The 25,383-nt window shown below is 41.4% G+C and overlaps 1 protein-coding gene across 1 annotated transcript in view; it reads right to left on the reverse strand.

Moving 5' to 3' along the window:
- The window catches only part of ppargc1a.L (PPARG coactivator 1 alpha L homeolog), a 65,806-nt gene extending 44,024 nt beyond the window's left edge, over positions 1-21,782 (reverse strand). Inside the window, exons 1-2 of the mRNA XM_018228937.2 lie at positions 21,551-21,782; positions 18,164-18,343 (exon numbers count right to left, since the gene is read on the reverse strand). Coding sequence (XP_018084426.1) covers positions 18,164-18,343; positions 21,551-21,598 — 228 coding nt within the window. The 5' untranslated portion in view covers positions 21,599-21,782. The remainder of the gene's footprint in view (positions 1-18,163; positions 18,344-21,550) is intronic.
- Positions 21,783-25,383: the final 3,601 nt, after the last annotated feature.

Here is a 25,383-nt window from a genome sequence, read left to right on the forward strand (position 1 = left end):
GTTAAAGAGCCCCTGAAGACAGGGCCATCATTAACATGGAAAATCCCCAACCTTGCTTCTGTAAATATTTTGGGTTTATGGGATAGTGTGTTCACAGCTGTGTTCAAAAGGGCAAAGCATGTGACAGCAACACATTTGTCAATCATCCTCCATCGACTATAGATCTAAGGGTACAAATAATACCTTTAAATGTTAATTTCCTTCCTTACATCCTGAAGGAATTGCATAGGCAAGCCACATGCAACACCCTTATCAATTTCAAAGTGGAGCATTTAAATAGCTCAATGATGAGCAAATGCTGCCAGATATATCACCCATGTGTCTGAGACTGAAGCCTGCTTTGAACCTTCCTGCTAGTTATGAGAGAGCTATGTGCTACTGTCTTAAGGTCAGCAATGCTTTGCTCTTACTGGGGTCAGCCATGTAATTCTTAACCAAGGCTCTGCTGTGTGAACAAGAATAAAAAGCTTAGTGACATATCTATTGGCATTTTGCTTTATAGACCAGCAGCAATGCTTCCCCTCATTGGATTGCTTGAGACACAGCCACAACTACTCCTTTAAAGGTTCCCTATAAAAGCCTGCTTTGAAACGTCTTTAGGTGGCAAGTGTTAGGCAATCGGAGGTGACAGTGCAAGGCCCTTCAGAGCTTCAGGAAGGAAGAGTGGGGAAGAAAATCTAGATTGTGAACCGTAACTCTTGCTGGTGGAAGTCTTTAGTCATAAAGAGACTGTGGCAGTGGGATAACAGATTTTGTAGGAAAAAATGATGCCTATAGTAACAGTTGGATAATAAACTCTGGGAAGGGACTGTGGGATAGCAGGTATAGTAGGGAGAGATGGTGCCTATAGTAACAGTGGGATAATAAACTCTGGGAAGGGACTGTGGCTGTGGGATAGCAGGTATAGTAGGGAGAGATGGAGCCTATAGTAGCAGTTGGATAATAGTCTCTGGGAAGGGAGTGTGACTGTGGGATAGCAGGTATAGTAGGGAGAGATGGTGCCTATAGTAGCAGTTGTATAATAGTCTCTGGGAAGGGACTGTGGCTGTGGAATAGCAGGTATAGTAGGGAGAGATGGTGCCTATAGTAACAGTGGGATAATAGTCTCTGGGAAAGGAGTGTGACTGTGGCTGTGGTATAGTGGGGAGAGATAGTGCCTATAGTAACAGTGAATAATAGTCTCTGGGAAGGGAGTGTGACTGTGGGATAGCAGGTATAGTAGGGAGAGATGGTGCCTATAGTAACAGTGGGAGAATAGTCTCTGGGAAGGGAGTGTGACTGTGGGATAGCAGGTATAGTAGGGAGAGATGGTGCCTATAGTAACAGTGGGATAATAGTCTCTGGGAAGGGAGTGTGACTGTGGCTGTGGTATAGTGGGGAGAGATAGTGCCTATAGTAACAGTGGATAATAGTCTCTGGGAAGGGAGTGTGACTGTGGGATAGCAGGTATAGTAGGGAGAGATGGTGCCTATAGTAACAGTGGATAATAGTCTCTGGGAAGGGAGTGTGACTGTGGGATAGCAGGTATAGTAGGGAGAGATGGTGTCTATAGTAACAGTGGGATAATATTCTCTGGGAAGGGAGTGTGACTGTAGGATAGCAGGTATAGTAGGGAGAGATGGTGCCTAAAGTAGCAGTTGTATAATAGTCTCTGGGAAGGGACTGTGGAATAGCAGGTATAGTAAGTAGAAATGCAGCTAATATTAGTTCTATCATAAAGGGGAACCAGAAAATAAAATCAAGAAAACTGAAGATAAACACTGGGACCCCAAATCAAGATTAATTCTACTCAAAGGTCTACATTTGTAGATCAGCTATTATATTCAGGGTTGCTATATGGTCAATTCATTCTTCAGTTGCCATCAAGGCACACACGTGCCTTCCAAGTGGAAGGTATTTTTCTTTGGATAGAACCAAGCGAGCTGAAAAGCAGGAAGTAGTGTTCTGGCTATTATATTAAGACATCCAGTCACTCCAGCCTTTATACATTACATTTTTGGCTAACTATCTATATTGGAAATATTTTGTTAATTTTGCACAGCCTATTTGCCCAGTTTTTTTATACTGAACAATTCCTTTAAGACAAATGTCCCACTAGGATACATTATAACACAGTATTAACAACACACGATTGCCTGCGAATTGATTACCAACTGAACACGGCTTGTTTAATTAGAAACTTCTCCAACCTGAGTCAGAATACTATTTAGTGGTAGATTTAAACAAAATAATGTTATCTATATCATACCATGAATCAATTCTAAGGTAAATGTCCCCTTTAAAAAGGATAAGCTTGATAATAAGTCTATTTATTAGTCTCCAGCTGAACATAGGTGTAACCTGGCTTGACTTTTCACGTTTTGTTCCTGTAACAATGTAATCATCATTTTCTCCAAGGTGCCCAAGTGCTCACTGCGGAAGCCGCACAGACTGAACCTTGTGCGATGAAGCGTGAGATGAGAAGCCGAGGAAAATCCCTCTCACATTTCACTGTTCGGCTTTTATGATGTAAAGATAAAAATAAATATTCTTTCGCCATTGCACAGAAAGTTCTTCTCTTCTGCCCCCGATGACAAAGGTTTATCCAGAGACCCGGATTCCAGAGAAGAGCATTAAATTATGTTATATAATACCATTTGGCTCTGCCTTTCCTCTATCAGCTGAGGGAAAAGAAAGATACGCATCTGCAGGTTTAATTAAGAGCTGCAGAACCAGGGTTCATAACACAAGCATGCTGGACTGGGGTTGGCAAGTGCCCTCTACGTTCATAAGGACGCCATGATTTCGAAAACCCACACGAGCCTACTTGTCCGACTACAAAACCCACATCATTCACACTTAAATCTACTGCTGCAGACATTCTGGAAAATATTTGCTGTCAACCCCAGTTGGATTCATAATCTTGTGCCCCACCAAAAGGCATACGGGATCATTTGACGGGTCTGCCAAAACAGGCTAAAAACAACTGCCACCTTGGCCCCTCCAGATCAGTCTACTGGCTGGTGTGTGGGGCTTTCCAGACAGCCAGTCTAATATCTGGTCAAAACGTTTGCCCTTTAAAGACTTTGTGCAGCAGCAAACCTTTATGCTGGTGGAATTTTTATCAGACAATAAAATGTTATATAACTGATATTATACTTTATGTATAGGGTGTCTCCATGTTATGCAGAGTTGTTAATCATTCACATCAGTCCATACCCCAGTGAAGCCTAAAGCCTCCTGCCCTTCCCACCTGTTCTTGCTAGGGAAATTTTTGTCAGTCGCCAATGATCCCAAAGAAATTACGATTTTTGGAGCAGGTTTTGGGAGATCTCACCTCATTAAGATTCCCATGCCTGAAAAATGCCTGTTTTGATTAAGGATGGAAACCAGAGCACCCAAAGGAAACCCACAGAGACAAATGGAGACAGTGTCCAGCTGTTACCAAACACCAAGACCCCAGAGCTATCAGGGAATGATACCCCTTTCCTTAAAGCCATATAGTCAGTTCTCTTTTATAAATATAATTCCTCAACCCTTCCCCTAATAGCTTTGAGACAGCCCAACTGAACGACAGGTTTGAATAGCAATCCCGAGAATGCCAGCTAGCAGCTTACAGTCAAATGGGCTTTTGTAGAACATTTTCTGTTGATTTTTTTCCCCTTCGTTTTTCCTGGGATAAAAGATTTGGACTAATATTAAAACTCTTTAAACAGCCCTCCTCAGTGCAGTTTTAAAAAGAGAGTGCAAAGCAGTCAACAGATGGCCAATAGAAGCTGCTAACTTGACCCTTAAGATGGCCATAGACGCAAAGATCCTATCGTACGAATCGAGGATTCGTATGATTTTCAGACCGTGTGTGGAGAGTCCGGACATTTTTCGACCGGCGGAGATCAGTCGTTCGGACAAGTTTGATTTTGTCCCGACTGTACTCTCATTGTAATCCAGAAACCTTGTAATCCAGAAACCTTGGGACCTGGGGTTTCCGGATAATGGCTCTTTCTGTAATTTGCATCTTCCACTAGAAAATCATATAAACATTAAATAAACCCAATAGGCTAGCTTTGCTTCCAATAAGGATTAATTATATCTAAGTTTGGATCGAGTACAAGCGACTGTTTTATTATTACAGAGAAAAAGGAAATCTTTTTTAAAATTATGGATTATTTGGATAAAATGGAGGCTATGGGAGACGGCCTTTCTGTAATTCGGAGCTTTCTGGATAATGGATTTCCGGATAATGGATCCTATGCATGTCATATGATTAAAGAAATAACATCTTTCATCACAGACAGCAAGGGATGATATCACTATGCAGCATTCATAAGGATATATTTTATAAACTTTTCATGTCGCTTGTTTAAAGAGAACAATAAATGTGAACTAGCAGAAATCTGTGGCAGAGCGCTTATAAATACTAACAGGCACTGGCAAAATTAAAAAACAAAAAGTTTATATTACTTAAGAACTGGTAATTCCTACCCAAGTGGTTTGTACCCAGCTGAAATGCCAACTTAGTAAAGAGGTAAAAGGCGAAAACAGATGTGCACAGAGACTGTGACCGAAATGGATTTACGATGACCTATGTGTAAAGAAGGGCAACACATTTTTAAATAGTCCTCCTAGTTATCTGTAAATGTCTGTGTGGCAGCTGACTCCAGTTTGTATTTAGCTCTGTGACAGAGTGCAGAGAGTACATCGTGTACTTTAGGGACCCGGGATGATTCGTACATCTTGTTTGTTAGACCTGGGGAGCCGGGCGTAAAGCACAACTGAGGTTAAACAGAAAAAAAAAAGTGATCTGCTAGTGCTTGTAGCCGGCTCCTTTTAGAGTACTTTAAACCTTGTCCCTTGCACAGGTGAAGCGTTGGCAAGCACTATGGAATGTCTTTATAACTGGATGGAACCACGGGATTATTTGCACTCCGTTGATCATGTGCCTGCGAATGGCACGAGGCCACGAAAACCCTGGTACTATATGAGCTGACAGCGTAATTGTCTTTTCTTTCTCGTAGTAATATGTACATATTTTCCCTGTGCCTAATCTTTCACTGCGCACTCCTTCAAGGACAAACAGAAAGGTTGCAGTCAATGTCAAAAGTTATTGGTAGAAGGCAATTACTATAACCAGCCATTTAAAGATTGCAAAGCACAGGTGCAGGAGGAGGCCTCGAGTGAGTCAAGCTCACATATTGTTAAAGGGATAGTATGACTGGCTAGCATATCTAAAGGAGTTTGCTAACTAGAAAATAATCTGCCTTCAATATATTGTCAAGAAACCAAGCTGCCAAGGGGAGTGCATCCAAACAATGCTAACCAATGGGGCATCACATCTCAGAACAAACACGTGCACTTTGTGGGGAAAGGCTGGACATATTCATGATTTATTCTGGAGATTTATAGTAAAATACAAATATACATTATATAAAATATATACAGGTATGGGATCAGTTATTCAGAATGTTCGGGACCTGGGGTTTTCTGGATAACAGACCTTTCTGTAATTTGGATCTTCATACCTTAAGATCATTTAAACATTAAATAAACCCAATAGGCAGATTTTGCTTCCAAAAAGGATTAATTATATCTAAGTTTGGATCCAAGGTACTGATTTATTATTATAGAGAAAAAGCTTAACAAAAATGTGTATTATTTGAATGGAGTCTATGGGAGACTACTCTTTCGTAATTCAGAGCTTCTTGGATCCAAATAACGGATCCCATACCTGTATTTTGCCAATGTATCCAAGCACATATACACTAGGTTAGGCTATTACCAAACAAGCGGTGCATGAGTTTTTGCATAGGGGTCAGATTTTGGATGCAAAGTATAAAATGCTAGAAGGCAGATGATTGATGCCAATGAGAACTTCTGGTTCAGACCTGGAATTTTAAACTACTGACAAATCCAAAAATCACACCATGTGCCATTTTCCTAAAGCTGTAGATGTGCAAATGCCACACCAGACACTTGGTGTACCTTCTGCACGACACTCAATGGGCAACGCTGTACATCATCATCATCATCATCATCATGAGTGTCCCAATATTTCATGGTACAGCCAATCTCCCACAAGAAGGCCATTGGACAGTCTATAACTTACCAGATCTAACAATGCTGGATGTCATGTGTGAAACATGAAGTGGATGACCAACCTTTTTATTATCCCTGTAAAGCTTAAGAACAACCAAGTATTATGACTTGTGCGCCTTCTGAACTTCATGGCTGTTCTAATTATAATATGAGACACAACTCACAGGCATACAAATAGCAATACATCCCACACTGGGTTTGTTTACACTGGGAAATATGCTTCTATGAGGGGTATTGATTACCAGGCGCAAATAAATTCAAGGTCAACTTAAAGTGCTCTCCAAGGAACCTTTCATCCAAAGGGCAGCTGATAAGGCACAAGGTCATTACTTGTGATTGCTTGTGAGTGTAAGACCCATTCTGCTCACAGTGAAGGATCTATATGGCAAGAGTGGAAAATAAATATTCATTATCAGTAAGGTTTTGGGGCAGATTGAATAGTTAAATGGCTGCCCACACCTGGCTAATAATAAAAAAAGCTTGTAGAATAATGAAAACGAATTTAAACCCTCTTTTTAATCCACTGAATGAATATCATACTCTTTTTCTTTAATTCCTCATGTTTCAATAGCATATCAATTGCAGGTATAATGGCACTAGAAGCAGTCAGCATGAGGATGGTTTAGTAGTCCAGAGACTTATGTTGTCATTGTTGATATGGTGCTCTGGAAGACTGCAAATGGCACTCAAAACAGCAGGGACAACCCTAATAGCTTTCCTGGTGATCTGCAATACATCAGCAGAAACTAACTATTCCCATAAAGCCTCCTTTTCAAAGTCTTTTCTCACATGTGTAAATAAATGCTTTACATTTTAACTTCAGTATCTCAGTTATGTAACACTGAACTTCAATCCGGCACTGACCGAGGTGAATACACTCTCCTTTCACCTGTCATTTTGCACTGGGCAGCGTGCTTCCACTACTGTATATAAGCAACCAAAGGAAACAAAATGACTGAACTTTAAAATATTTGAATATGATCTTACATGCAACTTGCAAAAAACTAGCTCTGTTTAGCCCTATTGACTAGACTATGGAGGCCCTTTCCTGCCAACTGTCACTTGTCATTCCACTAGATGGGTAATGACAGGTCCTTCTACCATCATAAGAAGGCATAGATCCTACCCACCGGTGGCGCCATAGATGGTACTTTTGCACTAAAGTCAATGTGCTGTGGATTATTAGCAGACAAAAGTGTTTCAATCCCAGAAGTTGTTCCTTAAATCATCAAAACACCATGTTTGCCGTGGGCCTTAAAGGAGAAGGAAAGGCCTATTTAATTGGAGTGCCAAAAGTTAGGCACACACCCCAGACCTGTGCGGCTTTCAGGAGAAACCTGCACCGGTCCAGGGGTTCTTCCAGCGAGTACCACAGAGCGATCCTCTTCCCTCTTCTTCTTTCTTCAAATTTCCTGGGGCAGACGCATGCGCAGTAGAACGAAATAGTCGACTTCTTCATTAAAGTTCAGCTTTTCGCACTACTGCGCATCCACGTGAAGAAAGAAGCCAATCGCTCTGTGGTGCTCACTGAAGAATTTCCAGACCGGTGCAGTTTTATGCCGATAGGAGGACCGGCCCAGGATGTGAGGTAAGTAAATACAATCACTCGGGGGTGCCTAACTTTTAGCAGCCCCAAGTAAATAGAGCCTTTCCTTTGCCTTTAAAGGGCAATGAATTTCAATAAGGGTATGATAGAAAATCAAAAACACTGTGCATGTTACTGCATATTAATTTATTGCAGCAACTACAATTCCCACCATGCCTTGGACCAATACAGAAGGCATAAATAAGGAACACGTCTCATTTTAGAAACAATTATGAGCCAAATATATAATGATGTCACATCATTTCATTTCCTCTCCCATAACTCACTCCTGTATTTCAGTTGCTATCTGAATCCTTATAATAACACCAGGCAGGACTGTAAACATACTATGATTTCTGAGCTCTTTCCCTAAATATGACCTCTCTCATATGATTGCCTTAACATTTAGTATAATGAAGAGAGTAATATTCTGAGACAATTTGCAATTGGTTTTAATTTTTATTTGTGGTTTGAGCTGTTTAGCTTTGTTTCCCCCAGTTTCCAGTTATCTGGTTGCTAGGGTCTAAATTAGCATAGCAACCATGCCTTGAATAGAATAAGAGACTGGAATATGAATAGCAGAGAGCCTGAATAGAAAGATATAAAAAGTAGCAATAACAAAACATTTGTAGATGTACAGAGCATTTAAACGGAAAATAATTAAAAAAAAAACAAAAAACTATTAAAAGTAAATAATGAAAGCCAATTGAAATGTTCCTTAGAATTGGCCATTTTATAACATACTAAAAATTAACTTAAAGGTGAACCACTCCTTTAATAACTTCTAATCTAGGGATAGGCATTTGTCTACTCCTGCTGATTCACAATTATACCCCAGGCCAGCAAGCCCCTTACAGGTCAAATATGCTCTAGCAGTGATCTGAAACCAGTGTCGCATGAGCAACATGTTGCTCGTCAACCCCTTGGATGTTGCTCCCAGTGGCCTCAAAGTAGGGGCTCATTTTTTTTTTTAATAACCATGTTTACGGACAAAAAGAGTCTCCTATAGGCTGACAGACCACATAGGTGCTGCCTTTAGCCAATCAAAATCCATATTTTGCAGCCCTATGAACTTTCTGCATGCTTGTGTTGCTCTCCAACTTTTGTTTTTTACATTGGAATGTGGCCTCTCCTCTTAATGGATGGCCCAATAGATCTGAGAGATGAATGTTCTCTCGCTTTCCCATCTACTGATGCCCCATCTACCCACCCAGAAGGGCAGACTTAAAGGTGACATTACCTTAGTAAGTCAACTGCTTCCATGTTATGCATGTCACCAAAGGTGGCACAATCCACAAGTTCTGGGAGTGGATAGTGGTGGGCAAGGTAGTGGGCCCAGTTATAAACAGGTAACTTCCATAGAGACTTCCATAATTTAGGGCTGTTTGTTACTGGTGAATTGGAGCCTTTGCTTATACCCCTAAAAGAAAACATTGCAAGGAGTTCTGAGAATTGCAGTTTAAAAACAGATGGATGGCTGCGGGTAAAACTTTAGTGCAGTAAGGAATAAAGTGACGTGTGGCTATTAGCAAAGGATGATCCCTAGTGTACTTATAGCATAGCACCATCACAACACAAACAGCTCTGAGGCTTTCCTGAAAATCTCCAGTCATTCTACCCAACTGCACCACCTCGTAATCCTCAGCCGAGTGGACATCAATAATAAATCATGCTGATTTGGCACTAAAGGGCATCAGCCATCACAACTCCACTACACTGACCCTCCAGGACCATGTCTCCTTGAACTCTAAGCCTCAGGCATGGAACAGCCTGAAAATTAATAATGGGATGGGGGGGGGGCAGGGGATGGTGAGGGAACAGAATCATGTTGATAAATTCTACAGAGGGTCAGTTGTCTGAAAAGGGAAAAAAAAAAAAAAAGATTAACGTAAGTCACATGGCTGGCACAGTGCTAGTTTAAAAGTCACGCCGAGTCGTTTTACACAAGATCTGGTAATTCATTAATCTGTCTGCACACCTACAATGAATAACCTGGCACAGTATGGAAACAGGGCAGACATGCTGAATATTTATAAAGAAGTTGGTTCAGTAATGTAAAATGAGTGACCACCTCTAACTGTGACAGGGTCCTGCACAAATACATTTTCAGAAGCCTCTCATTTCTTTATCATAGGAATCTATAAACCTATAATCTACAACCTGTGGCCTTTGGACACCCAGAGAATCCTTTAGCTGTTGGTTGTAATTTTTGGTATCACCATCTTTCATTACTATCTTGCACGAATATACCCATTGTCCACAGTCACACTCCCTTCCCAGAGACCATTATCTAGTGTTACTATAGGCACCATCTCTCCCTACTATACCTATTATCCCACAGTCACACTCCCTTCCCAGAGACTATTTTCCCACTGTTACTATAGGCACCATCTCTCCCTACTATACCTGCTATCCCACAGTCACACTCCCTTCCCAGAGACTATTATCTACTGTTACTATAGGCACCATCTCTGCCTACTATACCTGCTATCCCACAGTCACACTCCCTTCCCAGAGACTATTATCCCACTGTTACTATAGGCACCATCTCTCCCTACTATACCTGCTATCCCACAGTCACACTCCCTTCCCAGAGACTATTTTCCCACTGTTACTATAGGCACCATCTCTCCCTACTATACCTGCTATCCCACAGTCACACTCCCTTCCCAGAGACTATTATCTACTGTTACTATAGGCACCATCTCTCCCTACTATACCTGCTATCCCACAGTCACACTCCCTTCCCAGAGACTATTATCTACTGTTACTATAGGCACCATCTCTCCCTACTATACCTGCTATCCCACAGTCACACTCCCTTCCCAGAGACTATTATCTACTGTTACTATAGACACCATCTCTGCCTACTATACCTGCTATCCCACAGTCACACTCCCTTCCCAGAGACTATTTTCCCACTGTTACTATAGGCACTATCTCTCCCTACTATACCTGCTATCCCACAGTCACACTCCCTTCCCAGAGACTATTATCCACTGTTACTATAGGCACCATCTCTCCCTACTATACCCGATATCCCATATTCCCAGAGACTATTATCCCACTGTCACTATAGGCACCATCTCTCTCTACTATACCTGCTATTCCACAGTCACACTCCCTTCCCAGAGACTATTTCCCACTGTTACTATAGGCACCATCTCTCTCTACTATACCTGCTATTCCACAGTCACACTCCGTTCCCAGAGACTATTATCCCACTGTTACTATAGGTACCATCTCTCCCTACTAAACCTAACTTAATCCCAAGGTTACAGTCCCTTGCCAGAAGCTGATCTAGATAATACTACAGATGCTGGCAAAACTACTGCTCTGAAAGCCCCAGGGCAGCAAACCTGCAGGTATATAAGAAAAAAAAAAGATCACTTTCATAATATGAAACTATTTGATGCCTGTGAGCAGTCATTCCTCTGTGTAAATCTTGCCTCTGCCAACTATACCAAATGATGATTTTCTAACAGATCTATTCTCCTTGTCCTCTTTTAACAGTTCTTGTGACTGAGCAGCTGAAACCATGCTGGACCATTTTAATCATCAGCAAAACAAGTTCTGTTTCTTGCTATATATGTTCCGCATTCCGTCAGCCAGACATTACTGTTCCGATATGTAAATGCATAGTGTATTAAACCCGGCTACTGTGCCATGCTTGGAATGTCATTGGCTTAACTATGGAAGCAAAGCAGTGGATTTAGATTAGATTCCTAAGTGAAAAATACTGGTGAGTAATGTTGACTCAACACCCTGCGGTGTGAATGATTACAGGGTGACACCTGCTGGTTGACAAAATAACAATGCTACAGGCAGTTATTTCAATGGCCAAATTCTTTGACCACAGGACTAATTTAGCCCACTCAGTGCTGTGGGTACTGCAAAAGAACAGCTGTTTACCTATATAATGACACAGGCAATTCTGGTTGGGAAAATAAAATAGGTTGGTTAACCTGCAGTGCAAAACAACTCCCAGTATTCATTCAAATGTTGGAGAGAGGAGTTGGGAATTGTAGTTTACCACCCTGCTTTAAATGAATTATAAAATGACTATACACTGGAAGATCTACTTGTATGGGAAGATAAACTAGAGTGTCTTTAAAGGGCTGGTTCACCTTTAAGTTAAGTTTTAGTATGTTATAGAATGGCCAATTCTTAACTTTTTTTTTATAGTTTTTGATTTATTTGCCTTCTTCTTCTGACTATTTCCAGCTTTCAAATGGGGGTCACTGACCCCAGCTAAAAAACACATGCTTTGTAACGCTACAAACGTATTATTATTGTTACTTTTTATTATTCATCTTTCTATTAAAGGCCTCTCCTACGCCTATTCCAGTCTCTTATTCAAATCACTGCACGGTTGCTAGGTTAATGTGGAACCAAGCAACCAGATTTCTGAAACAGCAGAGTCTGCAGAAGTGCTGAATAAAAACCAAGTAACTCTATAAAAAATGAAAAACAATTGCAAACGATCTCAGAATATAGCCCTCTACATCATAGTAAAGCATGAGTACCTGTCAGGTGGTTTCAGTGTAAGTCTATGGGGTATATTTATCAAAGAGTGACGTTAGAGATTATCACAGTCCGCTAGTGTGAAATATAGGCTCGCTCTATTAATTTCAATGAGGTATTATTTTTAAAGGCGTATTTATCAAATGGTGTACGAGATATATATGAAATAAACCTTTAAAAATGCCATAGAAATATATGGATAGAGGCGGTATTTCACGCTAGCGGACTGTGGCGATCTCTAACTTCACTCTTTGATAAATATACCCTTATGAGGGCTGCTTTGGCACCACAGTCAAGAAAAACTATACCCTTCAAACAATGTAGGTCTCTATAAAAAGATATTGCATACAACAGCTCATATGTAAAACCCTGCTCCATGTAAATAAACCATTTTCATAATAATATACTTTTTTAGTAGTATGTGCCATTGGGTAATCCTAAATAGAAAATTGCCATTTTAAAAAATAAGGGCCACCCCCTGGGATCGTACGATTCACTGTGCACACAAACAAACCATACATGTTAGGACACATGAGCCAATTAACAGACAGTTGTGTCTTTTGCTTCCACGCTTCTTCCTGTTACAGTTAGAGCTGTAGTATTTCTGGTCAGGTGATCTCTGAGGCAGCACACAGACCATCACAAAATGGTGGCTCAAGGCAAGAGATGTAAAAGGGCAAGATTTAATAAAAAATATATATACCAGTTTGATAAGATTCTTTAATGTGTCACTTAATATGTTATAAACTTTCTGTTGCTCCAGTATTCATTTTGGGGGTATAGTTTTACTTTAATATTCTATTTAAAAACAAAGCTCCTTCCGTAGTCATCCTAAGTGGGTTACATTGTGAATTAAAGTTGACCAAGAGCTAGAGGACTGCAAGTTGGATATCTAAAATCCCCATAAGCCCCAACCCAGCCTTCCTACACTGCTAGAGAAAATATCCTCTCTGGGGCTTATTCATATATTCTACAATATATGGCTTGGCTCAGTATAAATGCTCCGAGTTGACAATAAGCAAGAGAAAAGAAAGCCAGAGGTAGTCACCTGACCCTGCAGACAATATACCTGTTGTCATATGTCAGTGTCTCAGTCCTGTGACTTTATTACTTTTTTTTTTTTTCCTGTATAGCAGCCAGACCAGGCAGCCAGCCTCCAACAAAAATGTCATTCATTCAGTGCTCTCTAGTACCAACTGGCCTCCCACTGGCTTCAGCCAGAGCTACATAGTTACAGCAGGAAGGAGCCGCCCCGGCTGAACTATTTGTTACTGCGTGCATGTGACACTAGAACAAGGGAGCAAAAGGTAAGCGCAGTATAATGGCAGCGAGGGAAAAGGTACAAAGTGAAAGAAGTTCATAAAGGTATAAATGCCGGCGGCAAGATCAGAGCAATGTGCTTTTTTTTTTTTTAGAAAATATCTGGCAGTGAATTAAGACTTTTTCCAAAAACTTTTTTTATTATATTTTCTAATATTGTAATGTAAAGTGTAATTTCTTACCTTCTAAAGCAGCTCTGGGGGGTCGCCGACCCTGTACACTATTCAAAATTGATACATTTAGTTGATACATTTCTTATCTTTGTCCAGAATCCCTCAGTTTCATTACAGGCAACTGCTAAGGTGGCCATACACGGGCAGATAAAACTGACGATATCGGTCGTTTGGACCGATTTGACAGCTTATCTGCCCGTGTATGGGGGCTTCCGACGGGTCTTCCCGATCGATATCTGGCCACGATATAGATCGGGAAGGTTTGATTTTTAACCGACTGACCCGTCGGAGCCCCTTGGCGCATCGTAATTCGATCGTTCGGCCATACGGCCGAACGTTCGAATTACCCCCGATATAGCCATGCCGTTAGTGGCATATCGGGGAAAGATCCGCTCGTTTGGCGATGTCGCCATACGAGCGGATCTTTGAGTCTATGGCCACCACTAGAGTTGATACAATAGTTGCTAATACTCCAGAGATGCTGCTGAGAAATGTATCAACTAAATGTTGCAAAATTGTAACAGTTCCGAGTCTGCACCTGAATTACTGAGCTGCCAGACAAACACCAGAGACATTAAGCTTTAAACTTAGATTTTGGAAAAAATAAAAAATAGAATGTCATTGGAAAATGTCTCTATTAACCCTTTGAACATAAATGTAAGGGCAGGAAGATGATTGTTGATAGGCATAGCTTTAAAGGGGTTGTTCACCTTTTAATAAACTTTTAGAAAGAAGAAGAGAGTGATATTCTGAGACAATTTGAAATTGCTTTTCATGTTTTATGATTTGTGGTTTTCGAATTATTTAGCTTTTTATTCAGCAGCTCTCCAGTTTGCAAATTCAGCAATCTAGTTGCTAGGGTCAAAATTACCCTAGCATCCATGCCTTGATTTGAATAAGCAACTGGAATTTCAATAGGAGAGGGCCTGAACAGAAAAATGAGTAATAAAAAGTAGCAATAGATGTGTAGCCTTACAGAGCATCTGTTTAAATGGGGTCGGGGGACCCCCATTTGAAAGCTGGAAAAATTCAGAAGAGAAAGGAAATTATTCAAAAACTAATTGAAAAGTTGCTTAGGATTACCCATTCATGGGTGGGACAAGGGTTACAATTTTAACAGACTATACAGTCCAAACTGACAATATAATCCACTGAGGCCTTTTCTAGGCCCATAGATGGGGCACTGGGCAATGACTCACTCATCCACACAAAGAAATTAACCTATTTGCCCATAGTAAAAGAAGCAGACATAAGTCCTAAGCCATAAACAATTAAAGGTTCCCCAGGTTTCTGCTGAATAAAGTCATTATATCGGTCTGACCCATAAATGCCTATTACATGTTTGCTTTCAGCATTCTATTTGCACTAGACAGATGAAAGCTAACTGCTGATTGGTTGCTGTGGATTAATGGCCTGGAACAACCATTAGATTGGCTCCAATAATTTTCTCCAAACAAATCATATTACTGAATGTTTTACTCAGTGAGTAGCTCTCTAGATGTTTAACTACAATTCCCACTCCCTGCAACAGGCTCAACAAGCATTGTAGTACAACATTATCTGCTCATTCAATGTGTCCCTTGACTGCAGAGGCTCGTGCAATCATAATGCCTAAAATAAACACTGGCTAAAGCCCGGCGCTAGTTCTCTCCTGTAAACCAATAAAAGACAAAGCCACGTTTTCCGCGTTGTAAGATAAAATGCAACGAGAGATAAAAAAAGTAACAGATTCAATCTGGAAAGGTTAAAATATATCAGCTATGAGTTTAATGTAACATTTCCATCGTCGACCTCCTGTAACGTGAGTAAGGCAAGTGGCCATGCGCGTTCTCCAGAGCTGGGTTCTAGGTTTTGCTGTGTGTTTGTGCCGGTGTAACATTACACTGACAAAAGAAGTGCCGGTGAAGTTCAAGGGCAACAATTCAGGCAGCTGGCCTCTCAAGCATCTCACTTCGGACATAAAAGCAGGCCCTATTTGTCAGTGTCTCTCAAAGGGATGTTCTTCCTCTCAACCAATGAATTTGAGTTATAAATCAATAAAAAGCACTTTAAGACAAGGGACCATAACCTGGGCTGGACCACTGCCAAGCTCTATAATGGTTAGTAAACAAACTATGGGTAAAAGCTGCAATTTTGGGATTCCAAGAACTCTACAAGTTAATTCCAGCCATGACTAGGGCCATTGCTGCAGTATCAGCCAAACTTAAGAATATCTAGCGCAGGTCGTTCCATATATAGAATATAGCAAAAAAAAGAAAAAACATTGGAATGTGCCGGCTGATAAGAGATATATATGGGCCTACTTATATGGCAATGCCCATACTGACTGTATTTCCATGCATTCACTAAGTAAATGGCAACCCAAGGATTCAGAATGGTTCACAGTTTTTCCATTGGAAAAGCCTATCTCCCATACAATCCATCTGCATACCAAAGCAACACTCATACCGACACCTCAAGCGCCAAAGAAACTCTGCGTGACATTACAAAGCACTCATTGGCTTTTAACAAGTACATGGAAATGTTGCTAGAATTGGCATGTGACCTATAGAACATGCGAGAGCCGCTACTCTCTCAGAAATGTTCTACATTGTTCTGTAGGTTAAACACGACATGTGCCAGCAGACGGGTTGCCTATAAAGCAGGATTACTGCCTCTACTCCCTTGCTTTGCGCCAATATAATATCAGGAATGTTAGAAAGATTCATAGTTCTTAAAGGGGACTGAAATACTGAAATAAGAAACTAATTACAATCAATTGAAAATTCTGTAGCGTCTCTGAAATAATCAAGTTGATCTTCAATATCCCCCTCTCAGCATCTGTTTCTCTTCATTCTTCATGCAGCAGTTGGGTGTCAGATATTCATTAACAGTTAGATCCAATATATCTTATAGGGGGTTCCCTTTCCTAGAAGATGTATCAGAGTTTACTCAACAAACAAAATCTATCAAAATAACTGACTTTGACACAAATTCTGCATGTAGAGAGACATGATGTCTGGTGAGCTCTAATACATCTTCTAGGAAAAAGGAGCCCCCCCCCCCCAAAGATATATTGCATTTAATTGTCTTTTAAAATCAGACTCCCAACTGCTGCATGAAGACAGAATGAAGAGAAACAGATGCTGAGAGGGGGATAGCGAAGAGTAACTTGATTATTTCAGAAACAATGCAGAAGTTTTAATTGATTATATTTAGAAAATGTCTTATTTCAGTAGGATGAAGCTTATGTTACATTTTCATGATAGTTCCCTTTAAGCTGCCTATAAGGGTCCTCACATATTCATGTTAAAGTTTTTGATGGTTTATGATGTTGAAAAATGGTGGTGGGAGGGGACAATGTTCTCCTCCTGGTCAACAGATGGTATTGCATTCTATTCTATGCAGGATATGAAGATTGCACAGCAAAATTGACCCACCCCAAAAAAATTAAGAGCTGCATGACGTATATGCTTTTTGTAGTGAACAAAACTGCTCAACTTGTTGCATTACAGCTGTTGTTGAACACCAAGCCTTCAATTCTGGGAGTTGTCGTGCAACAACAGATGGAGGCTGCAGGTAAAACGGTTCTGATAATGTGTATATTAAAGGGAAGGGGCACCATTATATACTACAGGTATGGGCCTATTATCCAGAATGCTCAGGACCTGGGGTTTAACGGATAATGGATCGTTTCATAATTTTAATCATCATACCTTAAGTCTACTAGAAAATCATTCAAACATTAAGTGAACCCAATTGGCTGATTTTGCTACCAATAAGGATTAATTATAGCTTAGTTGGGATCAAGTACAAGGTAAGGTTTTAATTATTACAGATAAAAAGAAAATCATTTTTAAACATTTGGATTATTTTAATAAACTGGAGTCTATGGGAAGCAGGCTTTTTCATAATAGCTTTCTGGATAACGGATTCCATACTTGTATAACATACATCTGTGAATCATTATAAAAAATCTGTAGAACCCAGTGGAGTTGCCACCCAACTCTGGGGAGGTCATCCCTGCCGAGACTCCTTAAAATAATTCGGAACCAGGCAACATAGCTCTTCCTACATAATATTGAATTATAAAAGACTCTTGTATTATAGTGTTCTAATGTTTCCTATACAAATACCCAGATTAAGGAAACCCATGCTCTAAATGCTCTTGCTCAGACAGATGCTGCTGTAATACTCACCAATTACCTTTCCACAATGATATATTGCACCTTTTTGTTTTTTTAATTAGGAACCCAACTGGAACACCTTAGAGAGCATACCGTGCTAACAAATGCTGGTCTGTTCTAACACCTGTAAGTATGGATATAAATATTCCAACTCACTGTCAACAACGTCCATTAATAAAATACCGACTGTTAACTGATCTTCAGCTTCCGTCGTAGCGAAGAAAAAAAATATATATACTGGTTTGTGTCCAACGAAATTTTTTATCCTGATTAAACAAGGTTGTAAAACAACATGAACCTGTTGGCCCAGACCACCCTCATACCTCAAATATGTTGGACGATTCGCTGCTGTATTGATTGGAAATGTTTTCTGATTGGTCACTGTACCACTTTAATCCACCCAAGAAGCTGTCAGCATCTAAGTCATTGACATCAAGTTCAGAGAGATCAAGTTCAGGAAGATCTGGGCACAGAGGCTGGTCTTCACCGACCAGAGCAGCACACTGCAAGGAGACAAGAGAAATAGAAAAAAAAAATTGCTCATAAACTTTAGGAATTTAGTAACTGTAGCAACATGTGATCAGCATTTAGCTATGATCAACTGGTTTCTGTGCTTTGGCCACCAAGGTTACCCTTCGAATAAAAAGCCTGGAAGGTGTCCAAGTTGAGCAATCCTTCAAGCATTCCAATGCCCATCAGGAGATGGCTTCAAGCCACAACCCATAAAAATCACAAGCAAGGGTCGGCAGATGCACCATCGCCATCATATTTTTTAAATTTTTGACCACATAGATCATCTGGCATTCGATTCAGCAGTTTTGTGGAACAAAATAAAATAAATAAAATAAGGTTTCTTGAAGTAAGAAGCTGTATTGGCCATGATTTCATTTTTTTTATCCCCCGTTCTACCAATAATCGGATTACGACTTCAGTAGACACGAGAGTCTATAAATCAATTGCATTCGTCTTTTGTGGATTGAGGTAATTAAAATGGATGCTACAAATGTACAGTGTTACACGGAGAGGGCTATTGCTGCTGTTTCAGAGCATGAATGTTCAATAAATGAAAAATTTTAAAAATAAGATTAATCTTGGCCGGCACTCAATCCTGGGGACAATCCTCCTGCTGACGAATGCTCCTGTTGCACTTTTAAGCTGGAGACATATGGGGTAGGTTGGAAATGACTACGCTGCTGACATACATTATATGTTATTTACATTATAAACATACATTGCCTTTTAGATATCTCATTCCTAAAAGACACATTGTTATTTCATCCATTTCCCCATACATCTATAACAGGTGCTTAGCAACATGGCTGGGATTAAAGCAGAGGAGGGAGAAAGGCATTTGCCCTGGGGCCAGGCCTCGCAAATGCCAAAATATAATTCTTGGCAAAATGGCATATGAGTGCACAGAGTCATTACTCACAGAGGTGGTTAGTATTCACACCAGAGGATTTTCCGCCTGCTGTCTCTCAACTACAACTCCCAGCATTACCTTCCCCCCCCTCTACTCCAGCCTTGCTTAGCGATGCCCAGTTCTTAAATCAATAGTGAATAATAATAAAACTAAACCCCATGAACCACCAGGCGAGGGCTAGGAGGCCAAGGCCAAAACGACAATCCGAATACAGGGGGGAAGAAAAAATTATCATTGCAATATTGCACTTTATTTTTTATAAATCCAGATCAAGAGGGAGTCAATAAATTGCCTTAACCGCTCCAGCGATGGGAAAGGACCGTTGCAATTATGTTTAATTTCCCATTAACCTTTGCAGGTTTTTTTCTTTCCTTGCCTCTGATAGTCACGGCCCAAGAGAGAGGAGCAAGTGAAGTATGGCAGTGTTTAAATTAACCGTTTCATTCCGGCACCTGGCTCAGCCACTTATATGCTGGAAGCAAATGGCACAGTATGAAGTGAGAAACTTGTTGCAATGACCCGGTAAGGCTGCCCCCATCAATCTCTGCAGTCACCTTCATTAAAACCTGCAACATCTAGGAGTTGGAGCTGCGTGGGCCCTTACGAATATGAACATCAGGCTGACCCATGCAGCACATATTGCATCCTCCGCCAACCGTCTGTTCATCACTCCCCAAAACCCTTTAAATAGACTACCAAGCTTAACCCCTTCAGTTTGGGCACCCTACTGTGCTGCAATGTGTTGCTGGCCCACTTGGCAGCGTAAGTGTTCATTAATTTGCTTCCTAGGAAAGAAGCAGCGGGCAGCAGTGATTTGATTACGAGGGGGGGGGAGTGAGGGGAAGAAAAAAAAAAAGGCAGCAATGTATGAGTCAGGCTGCAGCAAGAGTTAATCCATCCATGCATTTCATGTAAAGCGGAGAGAATAACTGTGACATGAAATTCCTGGCTGCACCTAAGTGCCCCTGAGATCAATAGCTGCTCAGAACAGTTTTTTTGAACCCAGCCCTGGCTTTAAAGAAATAATAATAATAATGAAAAAAAATCAAATTTCCTTTAAAAGCTGCTTCGTTCAGCTCCGAGCGGCATCAGGAATAATGTAGGATGAAAATAAATAACGGACCTAGCAGCTGGGGGAAAAAAAGGCTAACACCATACAGGATACTCGGGAATAGGAACAATTAAGACTTGCAACTGTCATCTTATATGCAAGAATCAGTATTGCATGCCAGCAAGTCTTCCCTATATACATGCCTTTATGAATAGATAGAATTGGTCAGTGATCTGCATACAAAGCAGCAAGTTATTTTTATTTATTTTTTATTCCCCCCCCCCCAAGGATTGGGATACCTGCATTTTTAATTATTGCAATAAAGTTTTATATAACTTACAGGATGCCCAAGCTCTTTAATAAGGCTCCTCATTTGTATAGTGCCACCGTGCAGAACCTGTTTCATACACCGTACTCCAGGGACCGGGGCAGAATTGCTGGCTTCTATTTTTTTTTTTCCCCCTTTATGAATTGTAGCCAGCGCAAGCTTTAGATTTGATGTACGACCATCTATTTTTACCCATACAGCAACATCTAGCGCTTCCCTTATACCGTTTTCTTTTTTGCTTTATTCTTATAAACACCGGAGAGTGGAACAGCTGATCACCACTTAGCACAAGCCACTCTGCCCTTGCAAACTGGCAAATAGGACTATGATTTTAGCCTTAAAAAAAAACAAAAAACGGTGAGGTTTTGGTGTTTGAGTAAATGTGCTCAGGCTGGCATGTAGGTGCCATTTGCGTTGCCATATAGCGGATCCTGGGGGGCTCCTACACGGTAGGCAGGAATTCAGAATGGAAGTATGGAAGCATTAATAACTGAGATTATTTTAAGTTAATTGTTATATAAATAGACATGGCAGGTTTCCAAGCAGGCCACTGGAAAGACTTCAGAGACTGATTCATATCAGTGTCCCAGAGGCTATACACAGTGCATGTGACTGGCCAGGGCAGAGCCAAGAGGCACATGCAAATACTTTCCAACAGACACTGATGACAGCAGCTAATCTTTGCACTCACAGCATCACAAGAGTAAAAGCCTTAAAAATAGCCAGCTGCTAGGGCTACGGCAACACAGCAAAAGGCAAGGAATTTTTTTTTTTTTTTTTTTTTTTAACCCTCAATTTTGCAATCTGAATTTAAATATTTTTTTTATAGAAGTAAAAAATAAATAAATAAAAAAAAATGATTGGAATGGATAAAAAGGTAAAAAAAGAGAGCTGGGTTCAAGACTTACCTCTATGTCACTCCATACAGAGTCCTGGTTGCACATGTCCCACGCCATCCAGCCCCTGAATGGATCTAAAGTCCCCAGCAGCAGTCACACACACAGCTCGCACTCATGCAGGCAGCTCGCCTCTTACTGAGGCTCAACTGAAGGCACCTGTCTTACTACTGCTCCTAGTCACGTGACGCGCCCATTACAGGGAGGCTGGGCTGTCTCTCTCCCGTCCCCTCCTTCTCTCTCTCTCTCTCTCTCTCTCTCTCTCTCTCTCTCTCTCTCTCTCTCTCCTGCCGCTGCCACCTGTGACGTCACGAGGAGGCTGAACGCGTGCGAGTTAAATCTCCCTTAACCGGCTCGTTGCTGGGGGGCAGTCAGCCCGTGTCTTTGCCGCATTGCAATTGCCACCTGCCCCAGTAAGGAAAACAAAGCTGTGCTGCAGGGCACAGCGGCATGAAAGCATACTGTTATTATTATGGTTTGAAGCTTTCAGCGTTTACCAGCCGAGAATGCTGGGAGTTGTAGTGCTGCAGTTTGGACATTCTTGTTTATTTTGCTTCCGTCTTCACAGGGACCCTCCTGCTTTTTCTCTGAGGGTTTGTAAGACCTTTTACCAGTGGCTTAAGGAGATGGTATTGGGGCCCACAGCAAATTCATTTGAGGGCCCCCAACCTATCCAAAAGTTATCCTGTTTTACCAATATATGTTGGAATTAATTAGGTCCCTATAACTCCTGGGCCCTCCTGCAGCATTTTTTGCAGTATTTACAGCATTGGACCTAAGCACTCCCCTACGCAGGTCCGGACTGAGAATTAAAATAGGCCCTGGCATTTCAGGTAGACAGAGGCCCAATCAGCCCACACCAGCCCACTAAATAGTGACTTTCTATGGCACCTTATAGCAGCCCCTCTGGCATTTGCCAGAACGCACAAATTGCCAGTCCGGGCCCCTACATCAGGCCCGGACTGGCAATCTGTGGGTTCTGGCCAGAGGGGCTGCTGTAAAATGCCATAGAAAGTGACTATTAAGTGGGTTAGTGGGGTCGTTTGGGCCTCTGTGTAGTAGGAATGCCAGGGTCTATTTTGAATCCCAGTCCAGTCCTGCCCTACGTTGTGCGAGTTGACGCTGGACGCAAAAAGACATGGCTATATAGCAACACAGTTGGGCAGAGAGGGGACCGGACATGGGGTAGTAGATGGAGCAGGTGCGTCGCCAGCCTAGCTTTCAGCCCTTCTCTTCCTACCCCTAGTTCTGGCCCTGGCAACGAGTTCAGCGAAAGTGACGTCACCCAGCTCCGTCAACGGATTTCCTATGGAAATCCGTGGCAGGGAAGCTTTTTTTAAAAAAAACAAAATAGGCACCCCATGGGGGGCAATATATAAATACGGCTCTGAGCTGCAGGGTCTGCTTCCTCTGTAGTTACGCCTATCACCTAAGGAAGATCAGAAATCTGCAGGTTAAACTACAAGTTCCAGCCATAAGCTCAGGACAGCCAATTACTGTTATGATAATCTGGCAGTTCAAAGCTCAACAGGTGGAGCCCTGCAGCAGGACAGGGAGCTCTCTAGTTGTTATTATTATTACATGACTACTGTTACATGACTAGCTTCCCTAACCCTCCCCTCCCTCCCTCCCCAATAAAAACTGATGTGGGGTTATATCGACATCTAGAAGTAAACGGACTTCTACAAGCAAATCTGCATTGCCAGTTTGTCTTTTCTTGGGGCTGCTGGAGTTAAAAGAAAAGGTGATCTTCAAAGGGAAATCAGAAATCTACTATATTGTGAGGCTCCCACTCTGGGGACCAGTGCAGCAGAATTTTTGTGTGGCCCTTGGTGTCCAGATATTGCCCTGTGTGATGGGAACAAGCTGCTGCTGCCATGTAATGGGCCCCTAGCCAGATCAAAGGGCCACACTGGAATTCTTAGAACCCCATACTATTAAATTGCCTGTAACGCAGCAGAATTTTGTGTGCTTGGTGCTCAGATATTGCCTTCCCTGATGGGAGCGCACTGCTGCCATGTAACTGGCCCCTAGTCAGGAGTTACCAGCAGAAATTTTACACTAAATTGTGGGGTCTCCCTGCCTGTACCAGTGCAGTGGAATATTTGTAATTGGCCTTTGTGCCCGGATTGCCTTGCCTGATAGGAACCAGCTGCTGCCATGCCCTTCACATCTGACTGAGCGCCAGGCCCACTGCTATCCTAAAATTACCCCGTATAACAGTCTCAGCTGCTCTCTACCTTCATATCTCAACCTCTTCATGTACAACCTGTAGCTTCCAGCTACTTGTGAACTCCCAGCATCTTTGTGAAGCCAACTAAGAATTCTGGGGATACGCTGCTGTTACAATGGCTGGATATATCTCTGCTCTAGACTGTAAGCTGTTGGGAACAGGGTTCCTTATACTTGTACTCATGTGTGTTTATAAATAAACCACTCCAGTCGCCGGGTCTGCCTCTTAACTTGTCAACCCGTGCCTTAACCCCCACCCAGGATGCAGGACCGCCAAAACCACAGCAGTGATTAAAAGCAGCTTTCAGTGGCAGCTCCCTCCTCCCGTCACAGCCAGTTGTGCCTCATAAGAACGAAAATCCTTTGAAATCTTTTTTTAATTTAATTTCTTTCTAAATTCTGTGCCAAAAAAGGAAACAGCCTTGAAAGCTGCTCAGGGTACTGTCGGTTGTGACTTCTGCACATGGGGAGGTGTTTGTTGAAAATTAAATTGTTCCAAACTAGTGAGCCCAAAATATGATATATTCTGCCCATAGGGGGTTTAGAGCTTTGGTAGCAGGTGGCGAAATATTCTCAAATGAATAGCCGGGTGATCTTTGCCAACCATGGAGCTACAAGACACTCAAGACACTTGCTCTTACTGCATACCACCCAAATGTCCTGTTTTTTGGTGGACAGTCCCGATTTTGACAGCTCAGCCCTCAGTCCAAAATGTTGTGAGTTTCTTGGCACTGAACAACCAGAAAAAGATACAAAGTTTCTGAAATGTGATTAAATAAGAGGTTCTTGGCAGAGAGCCCAGAACACTCAGCACCTGCACTTTGATATATTTGTAACAATTTAAAATAAAGAAATGAGACTCACATCTTAAAGGGCAAGTCACCTTCATTAGCGAAACTGTTATAACACATAAAACATTGCCCAAAAACTCCCAGAAATATTTTCAAACTTTCCATAACCTGCCAAATTTTGTAAAACGGACATGGTATTTAGGGGTGTGGCCATAAAATGGGTGTGGTCAAAATGTCACAGACAGTGTTGACTTAACTACATGCTGAAAACTACACTGGTTTATGTACAGCCATGCATTATGCATCCAAATTGATTCAGCATGGGGAAGTTATCTATTATATCTAACCGTCAAGTCAACTTTGATGCTCTGCATGACACATGACATCTTGGGATCCTCCCTAACCTTCCCCACCTCTTATCTGAATTTTCCACATAAGTCGGTGTTCCCCCCAGCAGGCATAGTTTATTTTTAAATAAACAAAGCAGCAGAAACGCCCAGGCCCAGCCACTGCCAGTCAGAACTCGAGCATGATAAACAAAACCCAATTATGTCATTATTTGCCAGGCGCTGAACTGGTATAGAGAACCTATAAGTGTACATAAGAGATTATCTGTCAAGGGATATGGATGTCAGTGAGTGATTCTCCAACATAATATGTAAGTTGTTGTCTTAAAAGACAGTGCTGCATAAACAACAAAGTACCATGCTCCTGAAGAAACATTATACTGATCCCTTATGAGTTTCAGAGGGGCTTTGTACTTTTTGGTAGTAATCCCCATGTTTTGAGAGGTGCTTTAAAGGGGACATTTCATGTAAAAAA

This window comes from Xenopus laevis, chromosome 1L (assembly GCF_017654675.1).
Source record: "Xenopus laevis strain J_2021 chromosome 1L, Xenopus_laevis_v10.1, whole genome shotgun sequence".
NCBI lineage: Eukaryota > Metazoa > Chordata > Amphibia > Anura > Pipidae > Xenopus > Xenopus laevis.